Here is a 13,339-nt window from a genome sequence, read left to right as displayed (position 1 = left end):
CTCGCTCTGGGCTGTCTGCTCCCCAGCCCGAGTGCCCCAACTGAGCCCCCTCCTTGGCAGCCCTGAGCCCCCCAGTCTCCCAGACGTTTTCCCAGCCGGGCTGGGGGCAGCAGGCGCTGGTGGTGAGGAAGGCGTGGCCTGCGGCGCCCTCTGCTGGCTGCTGGTGGGCACAGGTGCCTGCCTGGCAGGAGACCCCCCCTCCTGCTTGGTTCCTGGTTGGTTGGTTTCTGGACGGTGTCACCCGCGGCCCTGACTTTCCTCTTCTCAGATGGGGACACCAGGGCCCAGCGCATTGACGCACCAGTCACCACGAGGTGCAGGGCCCAAGCCCCCTTTCCAGTTAGGGGAAGCAGATTGGGAAGAAGGAAGGATGGAGGAGGGAGGAGAGAGGAGAGATGGGAAAAGGAGAATCATGCAGCAGCTTTAGAAGGAGATTCAACTTTTTGGATTAAGTGGTCAGAGACAGCCTCTCTGAGGAGGTGACGTTTGAGCTGAGGCCTGAGGATCAAGACAGCCAGCTGGGTGAACGGTGTGAGGAAGAGTGTGCTGGCCAGAGGGAACAGCATGTGCAAAGGCCCTGAACAGAGGCTGTTGTGGCCAGAGCGGAGCAGGCCAGGAGGGTCGGGGCATGAGGTCACTGGGGCCACATCTGCAGGGCCTGGGACTTTATTCTGGGAGCAGAGGGAGGGTTCAGAGACTTTGAGGTAGATGAGTAACATAATTCAGTTTGGGTTTTTAAAAACTAACTTGTAGTCACGGGGGCCCCGGGAGCCTGACTTGGCCTGGTAACCGCAAGGCTGCCTGTTTTCTCAGCATCTCGGTTTTATCCTGAGGCCCCTTGTTCGGGGTAGAGGGTGGCAGGGGGCATCTGAAGAGGCTCATGCGTTCTGCAGAGCCGCTGGCGTCTCACGTGGGGGCAGAGAAGACGGTGGAGAGGCGGGGGCAACTGGGGAGTGTTTTGGGGGCCGACCCGTCAGGACTCAGTGATGGACTGTTTATGGGGTGAGGGGAGAGGCTGCGAAGTCCCCACGGCCTGGGGCGTGGGCAGCTGTGGGTGCTGGGGCCCTTCGCCTGGCTGGGCTCCTGGAGGAGGCGGAGGGGAAGACGGAGACTTCTGTTGGGTGTGTTAGGTTTGAAATGGTGAAGCTGGATTGGTGGGGTGGTCCAGGTATGAGCGCCACCCAGCCCATGAGAGCCGAGACGGGTTCTGACCATGGGAGGGACAGGTCAAGCCACAGAGCAAGCGCGATTTCGCGTCCAGCCTGGAAAGCCCAGCCTGGGACCTCAGGCCCAGTCGGCCTCAGCCCGGGGCATTGCCTGGCGTTGAATCGCGGCATCTCGCGGTAAAACCCCAGGGTGGGGGTGCAGACAGACTCCTCCATCCTATCTTCCTCCTGCAGAAGGAGGAACGGACCATGCTAGAGGACATCTGGGTGACCCTGTCGGAGCTGGACAACGTCACCTTCTCCTTCAAGCAGCTGGACGAGAACTACGTGGCCAGTGAGTGTTTCTTCTCACCTCCGCTGTGAGAGTCGGAGTTCTGGGGGGAAGGGACTGCCTTGGGGTCACCCCGTCCCTCCGCCTGCCACCAGGCCAGCTGCCCAGGGTTGACCCAGAAGCCAGCATTGTCAAACCTCATGCCCCCAACGTGAATCCCGAAGTTGAACCTTGGGGCACACGTGGAAAGAGAAGGGTTTCCTTTTGTGCAAACCCAGCCTGTCTCCAACAGCTCTTAAAAGAGAATAACCAGTGTCCAGCTCTTACTACAAGTCCAGTCTGGAGACGTCCTTCTTTGGGGTGAAGACTTGTAAAGACTGTTTTTTCTTTTTGAGGAGGATTGGCCCTGAACTAACATCTGTTGCCAGTCTTCTCTTTTTGCTTGAGGAAGATTGTCCCTGAGCTAACATCTATGCCCATCTTCTTTCTCTTTATATGTGGGATGCTGCCATAGCATGGCCTGATGAGCAGTGTGTAGGCCCATGCCTGGGATCCAAACCCGTGAACCCTGGGCCGCCGAAGTGGAGCACGTGAACTTAACCACTACACCACCAGGCTGGCCCCTTGTAAAGATTTTTAAAGGGCTTATACCATAATTAAGTTTTTTCCTTCCTTTCTTCTTCCTCTCTCCCATCCTTCCACCCACTTACCCACCCATCCACCATCCACCCATCCACCCACCCACCCATCCACTCATCCACTTACTCACCCATCCACCCGCCCATCCATCCGTAATTATGAGCACATGATATGGATCAGGCATAGTTTTCGGTTCTGGGGCTGCAGTGGAGAGAAATACAGCCACGGTTCCTGCCCTCCTGGAGCTCACAGTCCAGCCCAGTGGGTCTCAGTCCCCGCTGCACTGGGATCATCCAGGGAGATTTTCAAAGAGACTGACACCCCAGCCCCAGCCCCAGCCCTCATGCTTTGGATTCAGTCTGTGGGGTGGATCCTGGGCGGTGGGATTCTAGGAAAGCTTGTCAGGTGACTTTGCTGTACGGCCGGGACTGAGAACCGCTGGGCTCGGGGTAGAGGTGGGGTTCTCCGAGTGTGGTCCTCGGACCAGCAGCGCCTGGGAGCTCGTTAGGCGAATTCTCGGGCCCCACCGCAGACCTACTGAATCGGAAACTCTGGAAGCAGCGCCCAGAAGTCTGTGTTCACCAGCCCTCCAGCTGGTTCTGGAGCCCACTAGTGTGAGACCACTCCACTCAGGCTAGACCAGTGTTTCTCAGCTTCTGTTTATCATCATTCCGTAATGAGCCTGTTTAGACAATTTTTTTTAATTGCCACACCCCCATGAAATTTGAATCCACAGAAATCCTATATATCTGTTTACGTACTATATGCATATCTGTGCTTCATGCATAAAAAGAGTAAGTTTTATTTTGCCCTCCCCCGAAAAGCCAATTTTCACCTCCGTGGGGGCGATATCACCCCACGGAGAATGTGCAGACTTTCCAGACAGAGAGCGAGTTTCGTTTCAGGTCCCGATTAGAATTGGTCGGCAGTGGCTGCCTGTCTGTAAGCTGAGTTGGGCTCAGGGAGAACCATTGATCGATTATTGATGTCTGCCGTGGGTACAGGATGGGGTGTCTGTGCCACCTCTGCCAGAAGCTTTTTCCTATGGGTGTAAATAAGAGGCAGGTCCTGTTTGAGCCCAGCTTTTGCCAGCTGGAGGCCCTGGCGACCAGGCGAGGGGTACAGGGAGCACTGGTGAGGCCCTGAAGACAAATAGGGACGACTTCCCAGCTGGGCAGGACCAGTGTCAGGTCCCAGGATTAAGCAGTGGAAACTGGGACCTGTGGAGGGGCTGAAAAGGGAGGTCAGGGGCTGCTTCTCCGAGGGTGGGGGCGGGGCCTTCAGAGGCCACCCCGAGAGGGTGGGAGGATGTGGGAGTCTCAGGATGCAGCCCGTGAGGTACAAGGAGATGGAGCCTGCACCCTGGGGTGGGGAGAACCGGAGGCCCCAGGACGCACAGCAGAGGTCGGTGGGAGGCCCCCCCGCCCCTCCCGCCGGCCTCGGTGGTGAGCCGCCTGCCCCACCATGTCCTCCCGCAGACACCAACGTCTTCTACCACATCGAGGGCAGCCGGCAGGCGCTGAGGATCGTCTTCTACCTCGACAGCTACCACTTCTCCAAGCTGCCCTCGCGCCTGGAGAACGGGGCCAGCCTGAGGCTGCACACCGTGCTCTTCACGAAAGGTGAGCCCCAGGGGCTGAGCGGGGCCCACCCGGACGGCCGAGGTGCCCTGCACGCCCGGGACCAACCGCCCGCCCTCCCTCTCCTTCCTTCCCAGCTCTGGAGAACGTGGAGGGGCCGCCACCTCCAGGCAGCCAGGCCGCGGAGGATTTGCAGCAGGAGATCAACGCCCAGTCCCTGGAGAAGGTCCAGCAGTATTACCGCAAGCTCAGGTGTCTGCATGGGCTGTGGGTGGGGGCAGGTTCTGGACGCTGCCACAGGGAGTGGGCGTGAGTGTGTAAGGTGCCAGGCAGGCCCTGTGTGGAAGTGGGTAGAACGCCCCTTCTGGGACACCTACTGTGTGCCAGACCCTCCGCCCATGCCAGCTCGTCAGATTCTCACGACAGTCACTGTCGGCCCTTCTCACCCACTTTACAGATGAGGAAACTGAGGCCCAGGGAGCATGCCCAGCCTGCTCCAGGGCGCACAGCTGACAGTGGCTGGGCTGTGCTGTGGGCTGGGTCTCCTGGGCTTCTAAGCAGGTCCGTCCAGCTGAGAGGAACTGCCTGTTTTGTTCTCTGGGGGGTGGGAGCCCAGATGGGGGGCCCTGGGATTCTCGAGGCTGTGAGTAAGGGGTGTGCCCCCCGCCCCTGCTCAGAAGAGCCCCCCCCCCCCCCCCCGAGCGAAGGGGTGAGCAGGGGCCGCATCGCCAGGAGGAAGCCTTGGGCCCCCAGGGAAGCAGCTCCCACTGCCGCCGCCCTCACCAGCCCCTTCCCCTCCCCCTCCCCCCTTCCCCCTTCCCCCTCACCTCCTTCCTCCTTCCTCCCTCCTCCCTCCATGGAAAGGGAGCTGAGGACTAGGAAACTGGGGTTTCGGGTGTGGGTAGGGGCGTCGCCCCCTTGGGACCCAGCTGTGCCGTTTGGAAACGGGAGAACGATGCTGCCCTTCCTTCGTTCAGGGAATCGCCCAGCCTTGTCGTTAAAACTGGCATCTCTTTGGATTGATGGATGCCGCCCGTCTGTTCCCTGCCGTTTGGTGGCTGTTTAAGATACTGCCTCTGTGCTCCTTCCTCCCGGCCGTCCTCACGGGGCCGTGGTAACCAGGCCTCTGTGGGCCAGGCTCTGCTCCGGGGGCTGCTTGGGGGTCAGCACTGAGCAGCAAAGCCTGTTCTTCGTGGAGCTGGATTCTAGGCAGCTGGGTCTGGCCCACCCCCTTTTGTCAGTAAAGTTGTGTTGACACACAGCCACCTTCCTTCTTCTCTGCTGCTTTTGTGTGAGGACCACAGAGCTGAGTAGCGTCTGAGTAGCGTCTCGACAGAGGCTGCCTGGTTCACGGCCTGCAGTGTTTACGGTTTGGCCCTTTAGAGAGAGAGCTCGGGCCCAGTCCTGCTCTGGAGGGGAGATGAAGTGAGCCGGGAGACAGAGAGCCGAGAGCGGAGGGGAGAGAGCAGGACATGGGGACGGAGTGGGGCATCGGGTGCGGACCTGGACAGACGGCAGCAGGGCAAGGTGGCGCTTGAGGGGCCCGGAGCCCCTTCTTACTCTCCCGCAGCTGTTGGAGGAGCCGGTGGCTGTGGGTGCAGGGCTGTGTGGGGTGCTCAGGGACGTCTTTCCGTGTCAGAGGACAGAGGGCCTGCGGAATTGGCGGGTGGGCTGGGAGGACCGTGGCCGTGATGCCCCCCCCCCCACCCCACCTCCACTCACCCCGCCTTTCTCTCTCAGGGCCTTCTACCTGGAACGGTCCAACCTGCCCACGGATGCCAGCACCACGGTGGTGAAGATAGACCAGGTTGCCTCCCGCGTCCCTCGCCCTCTCTGGAGCTTAGCCAGGACTGGGGGCTCTCAGGTCAAGACTCAGCAGGCAGGGCCCAGGGTGGCCCCTGGTCACAGTCCTGACAGAAAAGGCTTCTGCAGCCCCTCCTCCAGGAGGTCCCCTGGGATGGCTCCCTCCCCATTCTCGGAATTCCAGCTTCGTCCCCGCCTGCCCTGGAATTCCTCAGATGATTTATTTTCCCTGGCACCACTCACCTGTGCCTTGCTCGTCAGCCTGGTTTATCAAAGCATTTCTCTGAGGCTGGAGCCCCACACCAGATGTGGCCACGCAGTGTTTTTCTTGTTTGTTTTCAATTTGTGGCCAATATTTAAAAAAAAAAAAAAGATTTCCCGTAAAATGGAGGCTTCTAGCTTTTCTCGAGAGATGGAAAGACCGGCTGTCCAGGGCCCGCATGTCACGGTTGCTTCCCAAGGGCTCGTGCCTCCTACTGTGCTCCAGGCCTTTCATGCTCTTCCCAGGCCTCAAATTTGGCAGTGGTTTTGGGGTCCCGGCCTCAGGACTGGGGCTGGGGGCTCCGAGAGAGGTGGTGAGCACGGCCTCTGGGAGTTCATAGTCTGGCTGGCGGAGTGAAGGTGGCACAGAAAGAACTGGTGAACCACCGTTTTGTGCCCGCACGAAGCGATCGGTCGGGTGGCGAGGGGCGGAAAGGAAGGCCCTTCTAGGGAGGGGCAGCCGTCTGGAGAGGACGGGAGAGGGCACTTCCTTCAGGCGTAGTTGTGGGCACACCTAGGCAGGTGAAGAGAATGAGACTGGAAGATTAGGCCTGGGATGTTTTGTGAACCCTGAACGCCAGCTTGTGGGGCAGTGGGGAGCCCCAGATAGTGCTTGAGCAGGGTTCGGGGGAGGTTGATGGGGCTGTGCCCCCTGGTGAGGCGAGCCTGGAGGACGGCTGCAGGAACAGAGCTGGGCTGGAGGGCGACGACAGGGAGGAAGGCTGGGTGGGGGCCTCCTCCAACTGTGCGGGGGTGTGTGTGTCCCGCAGCTGATACGCCCCATCAACGCCCTGGACGAGCTCTGCCGCCTCATGAAGTCCCTCGTCCACCCTAAACCTGGCACTGGTGCGAGCCTGGGCGCCGGCCTCATCCCCGTCTCCTCCGAGCTCTGCTACCGCCTGGGGGCTTGCCAGATCGCCATGTGCGGCACGGGCATGCAGAGGTGAGCGGCCGGGACCTCTGAGTGGGGGCGGGCAGGGGGCCGACTGGGGGCCCAGGACAGGGGGCGGGAGGCTGAGTTTGAATCCTGGTTCTTCCACTGCATGTTGAGTCCAGACCAGGCCCTGGTCCTCTCTGACCTCGGTTTATCTGTGAAATGGGCCACAGGAGCACGTGGTCCCAGGAGGGCCGTGCAACTTCCTGGTTCCCTCGCTCGGTGGTTCGTGTGGAAGAGCCTGTGCGTCATGGTTGTGCTTGAACATTCATTCAGCCTTAACAGTAATGATCACTCGTCTTTATTGAGGCCAAACTGGCCTCACTGGACACTCTCCCACCTCTGTCCTTCGTCCCATCCCAGGGCATGGATGCCACCTTCTCTGAGAGGTCTTCCCTGACCCCCCATTGCACTCTCTCCCCACCCCAGACCCTCCCCTACTCTGTTTTCCTCGTCCGCCCTCATCAGGTCCCACGTCCCATGTCCTTTGCTGTCTCATTTATTCCTGGCGGGGCAGCGCCTGGCACACAGCGGGCACTCAGTAGGGGTTGAGAGCGCTCACTGTGCACCAAGCCCCATTGTTGATGTTCCACGTGCATTAACGTGTTTCCTCGCGGCCGGCCGGTGCCGTGGGCCTGTTCCAGGGGTTCTCAGCCGAGGGCGATTTTGCCCCCAGGGGACACTTGGCAGTGTTTGGAGACCTTGTGGGTCGTCACAGCTAGGGTAGGGAGGTGCTCCCGGCATCTGGTGGTAGAGCCAGGGATGCTGCTGAACATCCTGCACGGTGCAGGCCGCCCCACCTGGTCCAGCTGTCAGTGGTGCACCGCGATTGCCCATGCCTTGTGGTGAAGGGAACTGGGACCTGCAGAGGTTAATGTACTGTGAGGGTTGCGGTGTAATTGTGTCCACCGGATGGGGAAGCTGGTTCTCGGCCCTGAGGCAGAGCTCGCTTGGGGAGAGAGTAGGACAGAGGCCAAGGGTCTGCTGGGCCGTGATGGTCAAGTGCGCTGCGTTTCCAGGTGTCTGGGGTCTCGAGGCCACCATGGGACAGGAGGCTGCCCCGTCTAACCATGTCCCCTGCCCCTCCCCGCAGGAGCACCCTCAGCGTCTCCCTGGAGCAGGCGGCCATCCTGGCACGGAGCCACGGGCTGCTGCCCAAGTGCATCATGCAGGCCACGGACATCATGCGGAAGCAGGTGAGCTGGCTCCTCCCCAGGGCCCTGCTGGGCTGCGGGCGCCCAGGTGTCATGGGCCGTGCTGGGCTGGGGGCACCTGGGCGTTGTGGGTCCAGGCTTGGTGCGCTCTCAGCCGGGGTGGGAGGAGGGGCCGTCTGGGGACTGGGTGGTCATCAGCTCCCGACTTGGACTTCTCCCCATCTGGAGGGGGCCAGGATGTCAGCTTCTGGGGCCTCCCATTACTGCCCTCACCCCACCCCATTCCCACCCCACCTGCACGTGTCCTCAAGGGCCCTGAACTCTGAAGAGGCAGGTCCGGGCCTCATGGTTCTTTCTGCCCAGGGCCCCAGGGTAGAGATTCTGGCCAAAAACCTCCGAGTCAAGGATCAGATGCCTCAGGGCGCACCACGGTGAGTGGCGGTCCCTCCCCTCTCTCCTGTCTCCTCCTTCCCAGAAGGGTCTTCACGTCAAACTGCTGGCCTCACCCCAGGCAGACCCCCTGCTGTTCAGAGGGGGCTTCACCCCTCATTATGGGACCCCTCTTTGAGGAGTAACCAATACCACTCAGTCTGTTACCCCCAGAGGAGCTCCCGCTTCGGCTGGGAAGATGAGACAGGGCCGCCAAAGGGCAACGATTGGGTGTGACCCCCGCTTCTCTGCCACCTTCCTGTCCTTACGACCCCGTTGTCTCTGCACGTGGATTTCAGACCGCCTCTTGGTGCTCCATGCCACCCCTTTCCCAGTGGTAACTCTTTTTATTCCGGCCTCTCTCCCCATCCCCACTGTGCCATTAGCTGTCAGCATCTGCCCACGATTTGTAAATAACTTTTTATTTTGAAATAGTTTGACTCACAAGAAGTTGCAGAAATAGTACAGAGAGTCCCCGTGGGTCCTTCACTCAACCCCCCAGTGTAATGTCTCACATAACCGCAGGACATTGTCACAACCGGGAAGTGGCGTTGGTGCAGTGCAGTAACTCGCATTCAGATCTTGCTGTTTCACCAGGTTTTGTGCTTTCAGCCCTCATTTCTTTGCAACATTTTTGTATGTTACTTACCCTGCTCCAGGCACCGTTCCAGTCCCTTTACTCATTTACTCCAAACATCAGCCTGTGAGTAAGATACTGTTATTACTGCCATTTGGCAGATAAGGACACTAAGGCACAGAGAGGTTAAATATCTTGTCTGAGGTCACACAGCTAGTAAATGGCAGAGCTGGGATTCTTAACCTAGGCAGGCTGGACCTAGGAGCTGAGCTCAACCCACTGTGCTGCCTTGCTTCTATCTTGCCCCTGTCACCACAGGAGCCTCCTGTCTGGTCCCCCTGCTGTCATTTCCCCACAGCAGATCTGTCTGTCCTGCTTGAAACCCGTTAGTGGCTCCTGCTTACTGGAAGATGGAGCTCAGAGTCTTGGGTGCAGACGTTAAGAAAAGGCAGCTCCCCGTGTGTGCAGGGCGAGGCCCTCAGGAAGGATGCAGTGCGAAAACTCAAGGGATGGAGCGCCGTGTCTAGTTTACCACCGTTAGTGTGGAAAGATGTGCACACCCCCCACACGTGTAAACGTGCAGCGTCCTAACGTGTGACATGTACACGTCCTAACACACGGGCGCGCACACGCAGACACGGCTGTGTCTGTAAACCCCTCGTCCGTCTGGAGGGAGCAGGGCGTGCCTGTGGGGAGGGGCCTGGATGGCTGGGGGAAGTATGGGCAGCATAAATGTTTTTCACTCTGTTTTTTTATCCCTGTTGAGTTTTGTTTTCTGGGTGTGGATTATGTGTTCTATGAAGAGTTGATAGAGTAATAACAATCGGCCCTGGCCGCCCGGCCACTCCTCATCCTCTTCGCCTCCATCCACTAGGCTCTATCGCCTCTGCCAACCCCCGGTGGACGGAGACCTCTGAGATGCACGGGGCTCGGCTGCGTCCTCAGGGCCAGGACTTGGGAGGACACGGGGCCACACGGCCTTCTCCAGAGCTGGCCCGGGGCCTCTGCTCCCGCCTGCTTGGGGATCTACCCAGCCTCCTCCGTCACCTCCTACGAGGACAAATGGTGTCCCCACTCTCGGATGAGCTGGCTGATCGGCCCGGGGCCGGTGCCTTCTCCACCCTTCTGCCGGAAGCCCGAGGGGTGCTGGGGACCTGCAGAACTGATGGGGGCAGCCGGGGCCTGGGCTCCTGCCTGCAAGTCCCCGGGACACAGAAGTCACAGGCGCTGTAGCTGGAGGCCCTCGGACTCGGCTCCCTCGAGATGGCTCAACCTGCACTTTTGAAACCCTTGGTTTCCTTCGAAGTCCACATTCCAGGCGACACACGTCTCGTCGTCCTTTTAGCTTCCAGATTCACCCCTAACCCTGTACTAACCTGCTTGGTGGACTCGGGAAAGCTGGGCCTCTGCCGGGAAAGACAGACGGACAGGGCACGGCACCTGTTCCCCAGAGGACGCTCGAAAGCTGCCCAGCCTCCACGTCCCCACCGTGGGGACTTGAGCCATCAGCCCTGGGCACGAGATTTGCTCCGACTTTATTTATATGGTGTAAAATCTCTACGGTTTTTTGAACTTTGAGGTTTTTATGTTGTTGGTGTTGTCTGAGTTTTTTCCTCCAGGTTGTGAGATTATTTCAAAGAAAGGTATATCGTCTAACAGGGGACCAATGTAAGGTAGTAGTCACAACTTTTCCCAGTTCTACTAAAAAAAAAGAAAAGAAAAAAAAAACTAAATTATTGAAAATTCAAAAAATGTCAACATTTCATCTTTTTGAATGTTAGGGTCCTAAAGTGTCGCTCACAGGCCTCGGCTCTGAGCCTTTCCCGGCCGCCCTCTACTTTCCACCCCCGGGTCAGCGTTAGAATGAATTGCCTGCCCTTCTGGAATGACTGGCCGCAGGGGTTTGGGGCTGGAGGGGGTTGAACCACCCGCCTGAGATGCTCTCGCACACAGTGGCTGTCCTGCAGGTAGGGCCACTGCAATACATGGGGATGGTTTCAGTAATTTATTTTTTTGATGGTAGCACAGAGCCAGGGCATTTGGGACAGGAAGCTGACCTGCTCATCTTCTGAGCCCAGGGACCCCCGTGGAGACCCCCTGGGCAGTTTGTCCCCTCCAGCCCCATGTGCCAGCAGGGAAATGTCATGGCTGAGGCAGAAGGGCCGGTGGGCGCGGTCGGGGGGGAGTTTCCCCTGCCCCTGTGTCTTGAAGCCCCATCAGAATCCTGGCTGCCCGGGCCCCCAGGGACCGCCCTCTCTCTCGCCACCATGCACTGGATTGCAAGAGTGGGCTTGTTGCTGGACACAGGCGACGCTGATGAGGACCCCGTGGCAAGAAATGGAGAGGGGCCCCTGAAGGCGAGGGCAGCTGCACTGGTTTACTTTAAAATGTACAGATCTTCCCATTAAATTCATGATAGATTTTTTTATTATTAAAAGTCAGTTTATAATACAAAGGTCCTGACCTGTGATGGGTTCCTTTGGTGCTGACCCTGCTGGTGTGGGTGGTGTGGCCAGCATCCCGGGTGGAACCAGCCTGAGCTTTGAAGCCGCAGGTGAACGGTTCCCATCTGTACCGTCAGGGGCCTTGAGCCCGAGACCCCTGCTCCGTGACGCCACCACTCCGAGCCCCAGTTTCTTCCTCAGTGGGGGCTGTATGCATTTTCCCTCACAGGGGAGCGCTGAGGACTACCCGAGATTGCACGGGGGCATCTGCTATTGTATTTTGCCTTTATTTTGCATTCGGAGCTCCCATCTCACTGCGGTGGTGGAAAAACGAGACTGTTTCCAGGCATTCCTCGCCTCCTCCGGGGTGTCGGGCCAGGGTTCCTGGTCTTCCATGTGCCCAGGGGTCAGGGTAGGTCCAAGCGTCGCCACTGAGCTGCCCTCCGCCTTAACCTGCAAGGCCTCTCGGGGTCTAGCATCTGGGATCCAGGTGGGAGCTCCAGTTATCAGCACGTGGTCGGGCCGGGCTAGTTTCCGGCCCATCAGAATCCATGCTGGCTGCAAGTGGGCCAGTCACAACAGCTGCCCGCGTAGCCACAACGCCTGCACCCCTGGGCCAGTCAGTCTAGGTCCAGGCCGTGAGCTGGTTCTCACTGCCCGGGCCCGGGCCACTGTTAGGAAGCTGCCTGGCTGCCTCTGCCCAGCCAGAGAATCTCATTGCCTCCACAGAATTCGACCTGCAGACTTGTTTTGCTAGACTGGTCCTAGGCCTGCCTCCCTCCTTCCATCTCCCTCCCTGTCGTCCCTTCCTCTCCCCCTTCCCTCCTTCCTTTCTTCTCCTTTCCCGCAATTGGAAAACACTGACATCTAGGAAAGGCTTCCTTGGGTGCACTCCTCTTGAAGACCCTCCCATTGTCACGGCCACGCTTGGGACCCCCCTGAGCCAGGATGCCCCCACCCCGTCCTGCCATTTCAGACCAGAGCCCATTCTCTTCTAATCTCTTTTCCTTCCAAACAAACCTGTCCCAGAGGTCATTCTCTCAAGGCCCAGATCGGGTCCCTCCCAGAGAGGGAGCTCGTGTCTCTATCACGGGTTTCCAAGGCTCAGTGCAGTAATAGACGAGAGTGAGTCCTGGGGGATTCGGGCACAGTAGTGCTCTGCTTCTCGGGAATTATCTGGGGCCAGTGTCTGCATCCTGGGAAAGTCGCTCTAAGGGGAGAGCTGTCCCCTCCGTCTGTATTTGGGGTCAATAGGGAGGATTTGATGCCTGCCTTCGGGCAGTCTCTGTTGTAGGAAGCAGCACCCTGGGGGCCTCCAATGAGCAAAGTGAGTTCTCTTGTGATGGACGGGGCAGCTGTGGTTTGGAGCTGAGGAGCAGGGTCTCTGTGGCCTGGAGCAAGTCACATTGCTGCCCAGCGACGGCTGCGTCTGCAAACGGGCTGAGAGCCTGGGCCTGCCTCCTCGGAAGGCCTTTCTGACGGTGCACAATGGAGCGCGAAGGGCCCCTTGCTCAGAGCGAGGGGGCGTTTTATTGTGGGAGACAAGAGGTCTCAAACGGCCGGCCCTCGCACCAGCTGAAACTTGGAAATAGACGTGGGTTTTGTTTTTATTTTTCCCGATAGAGAGTTTTTTATAATTTCAAATTAAACACTCATACTTAAGGACCAGCAGATTTCGCTTCCAGATTCTGAGTTTTAGTTTCTCTTGAAAATTCAGAAGCTCTGGTCCCGCTGGCCCACGTCGCGCCTGGCCGTGTGTCCGCTGGAGCTGAGGAGTGGCCACTGCCTCTGGGGTCGGCAGCTCCCCGCAGCCCCACCTGGCCTGGCACACTCCTTTCCCTGACCTGCTAGGCTCCAGGATGGCCTGGCCCGGGCAAGCTTGGCCAGCGCCAGCCTCTGAACGGTCCAGATTGTCAGCTCTGGAGTCGCTGTGGCGATTCTGGCCAAGGGAGGACCTGGGGACCAGGTGGAGCCTCAGGCGTGGGCGAAACCCACGTGGGCTGATGAGTCTCTTGAACTTGCGGTTCTCAGCTCCCCAGGACAACAGCTGGATCCAGGCGTCCAAATGCCCCCCGTCCTCA

At 59.0% G+C, this 13,339-nt stretch overlaps 1 protein-coding gene and 1 long non-coding RNA gene across 3 annotated transcripts in view; one reads left to right on the top strand and one right to left on the bottom strand.

Annotated features, from left to right (window-relative positions):
* Window positions 1–11,262, top strand: part of PREX1 (phosphatidylinositol-3,4,5-trisphosphate dependent Rac exchange factor 1) — a 182,677-nt gene extending 171,415 nt beyond the window's left edge. For both annotated transcript variants that reach the window (XM_046679427.1, XM_046679428.1), the window contains 8 exons: window positions 1,401–1,500; window positions 3,555–3,698; window positions 3,794–3,908; window positions 5,397–5,463; window positions 6,491–6,663; window positions 7,748–7,850; window positions 8,172–8,239; window positions 9,689–11,262. In XM_046679427.1, the coding sequence (XP_046535383.1) occupies window positions 1,401–1,500; window positions 3,555–3,698; window positions 3,794–3,908; window positions 5,397–5,463; window positions 6,491–6,663; window positions 7,748–7,850; window positions 8,172–8,239; window positions 9,689–9,731 (813 nt within the window). In that variant the 3' untranslated portion in view covers window positions 9,732–11,262. The remainder of the gene's footprint in view (window positions 1–1,400; window positions 1,501–3,554; window positions 3,699–3,793; window positions 3,909–5,396; window positions 5,464–6,490; window positions 6,664–7,747; window positions 7,851–8,171; window positions 8,240–9,688) is intronic.
* Window positions 2,292–6,480, bottom strand: LOC124248858 (uncharacterized). Its single transcript, XR_006891160.1, has 3 exons — window positions 5,407–6,480; window positions 4,484–5,307; window positions 2,292–3,118 (listed from the first exon to the last, which is right to left on the bottom strand). It is a non-coding gene; the product is annotated as an uncharacterized LOC124248858 (long non-coding RNA).
* Window positions 11,263–13,339: the final 2,077 nt, after the last annotated feature.

This window comes from Equus quagga, chromosome 12 (assembly GCF_021613505.1).
Source record: "Equus quagga isolate Etosha38 chromosome 12, UCLA_HA_Equagga_1.0, whole genome shotgun sequence".
Classification (NCBI taxonomy): domain Eukaryota; kingdom Metazoa; phylum Chordata; class Mammalia; order Perissodactyla; family Equidae; genus Equus; species Equus quagga.
This window is presented reverse-complemented; position numbering and strand designations above follow the sequence as displayed.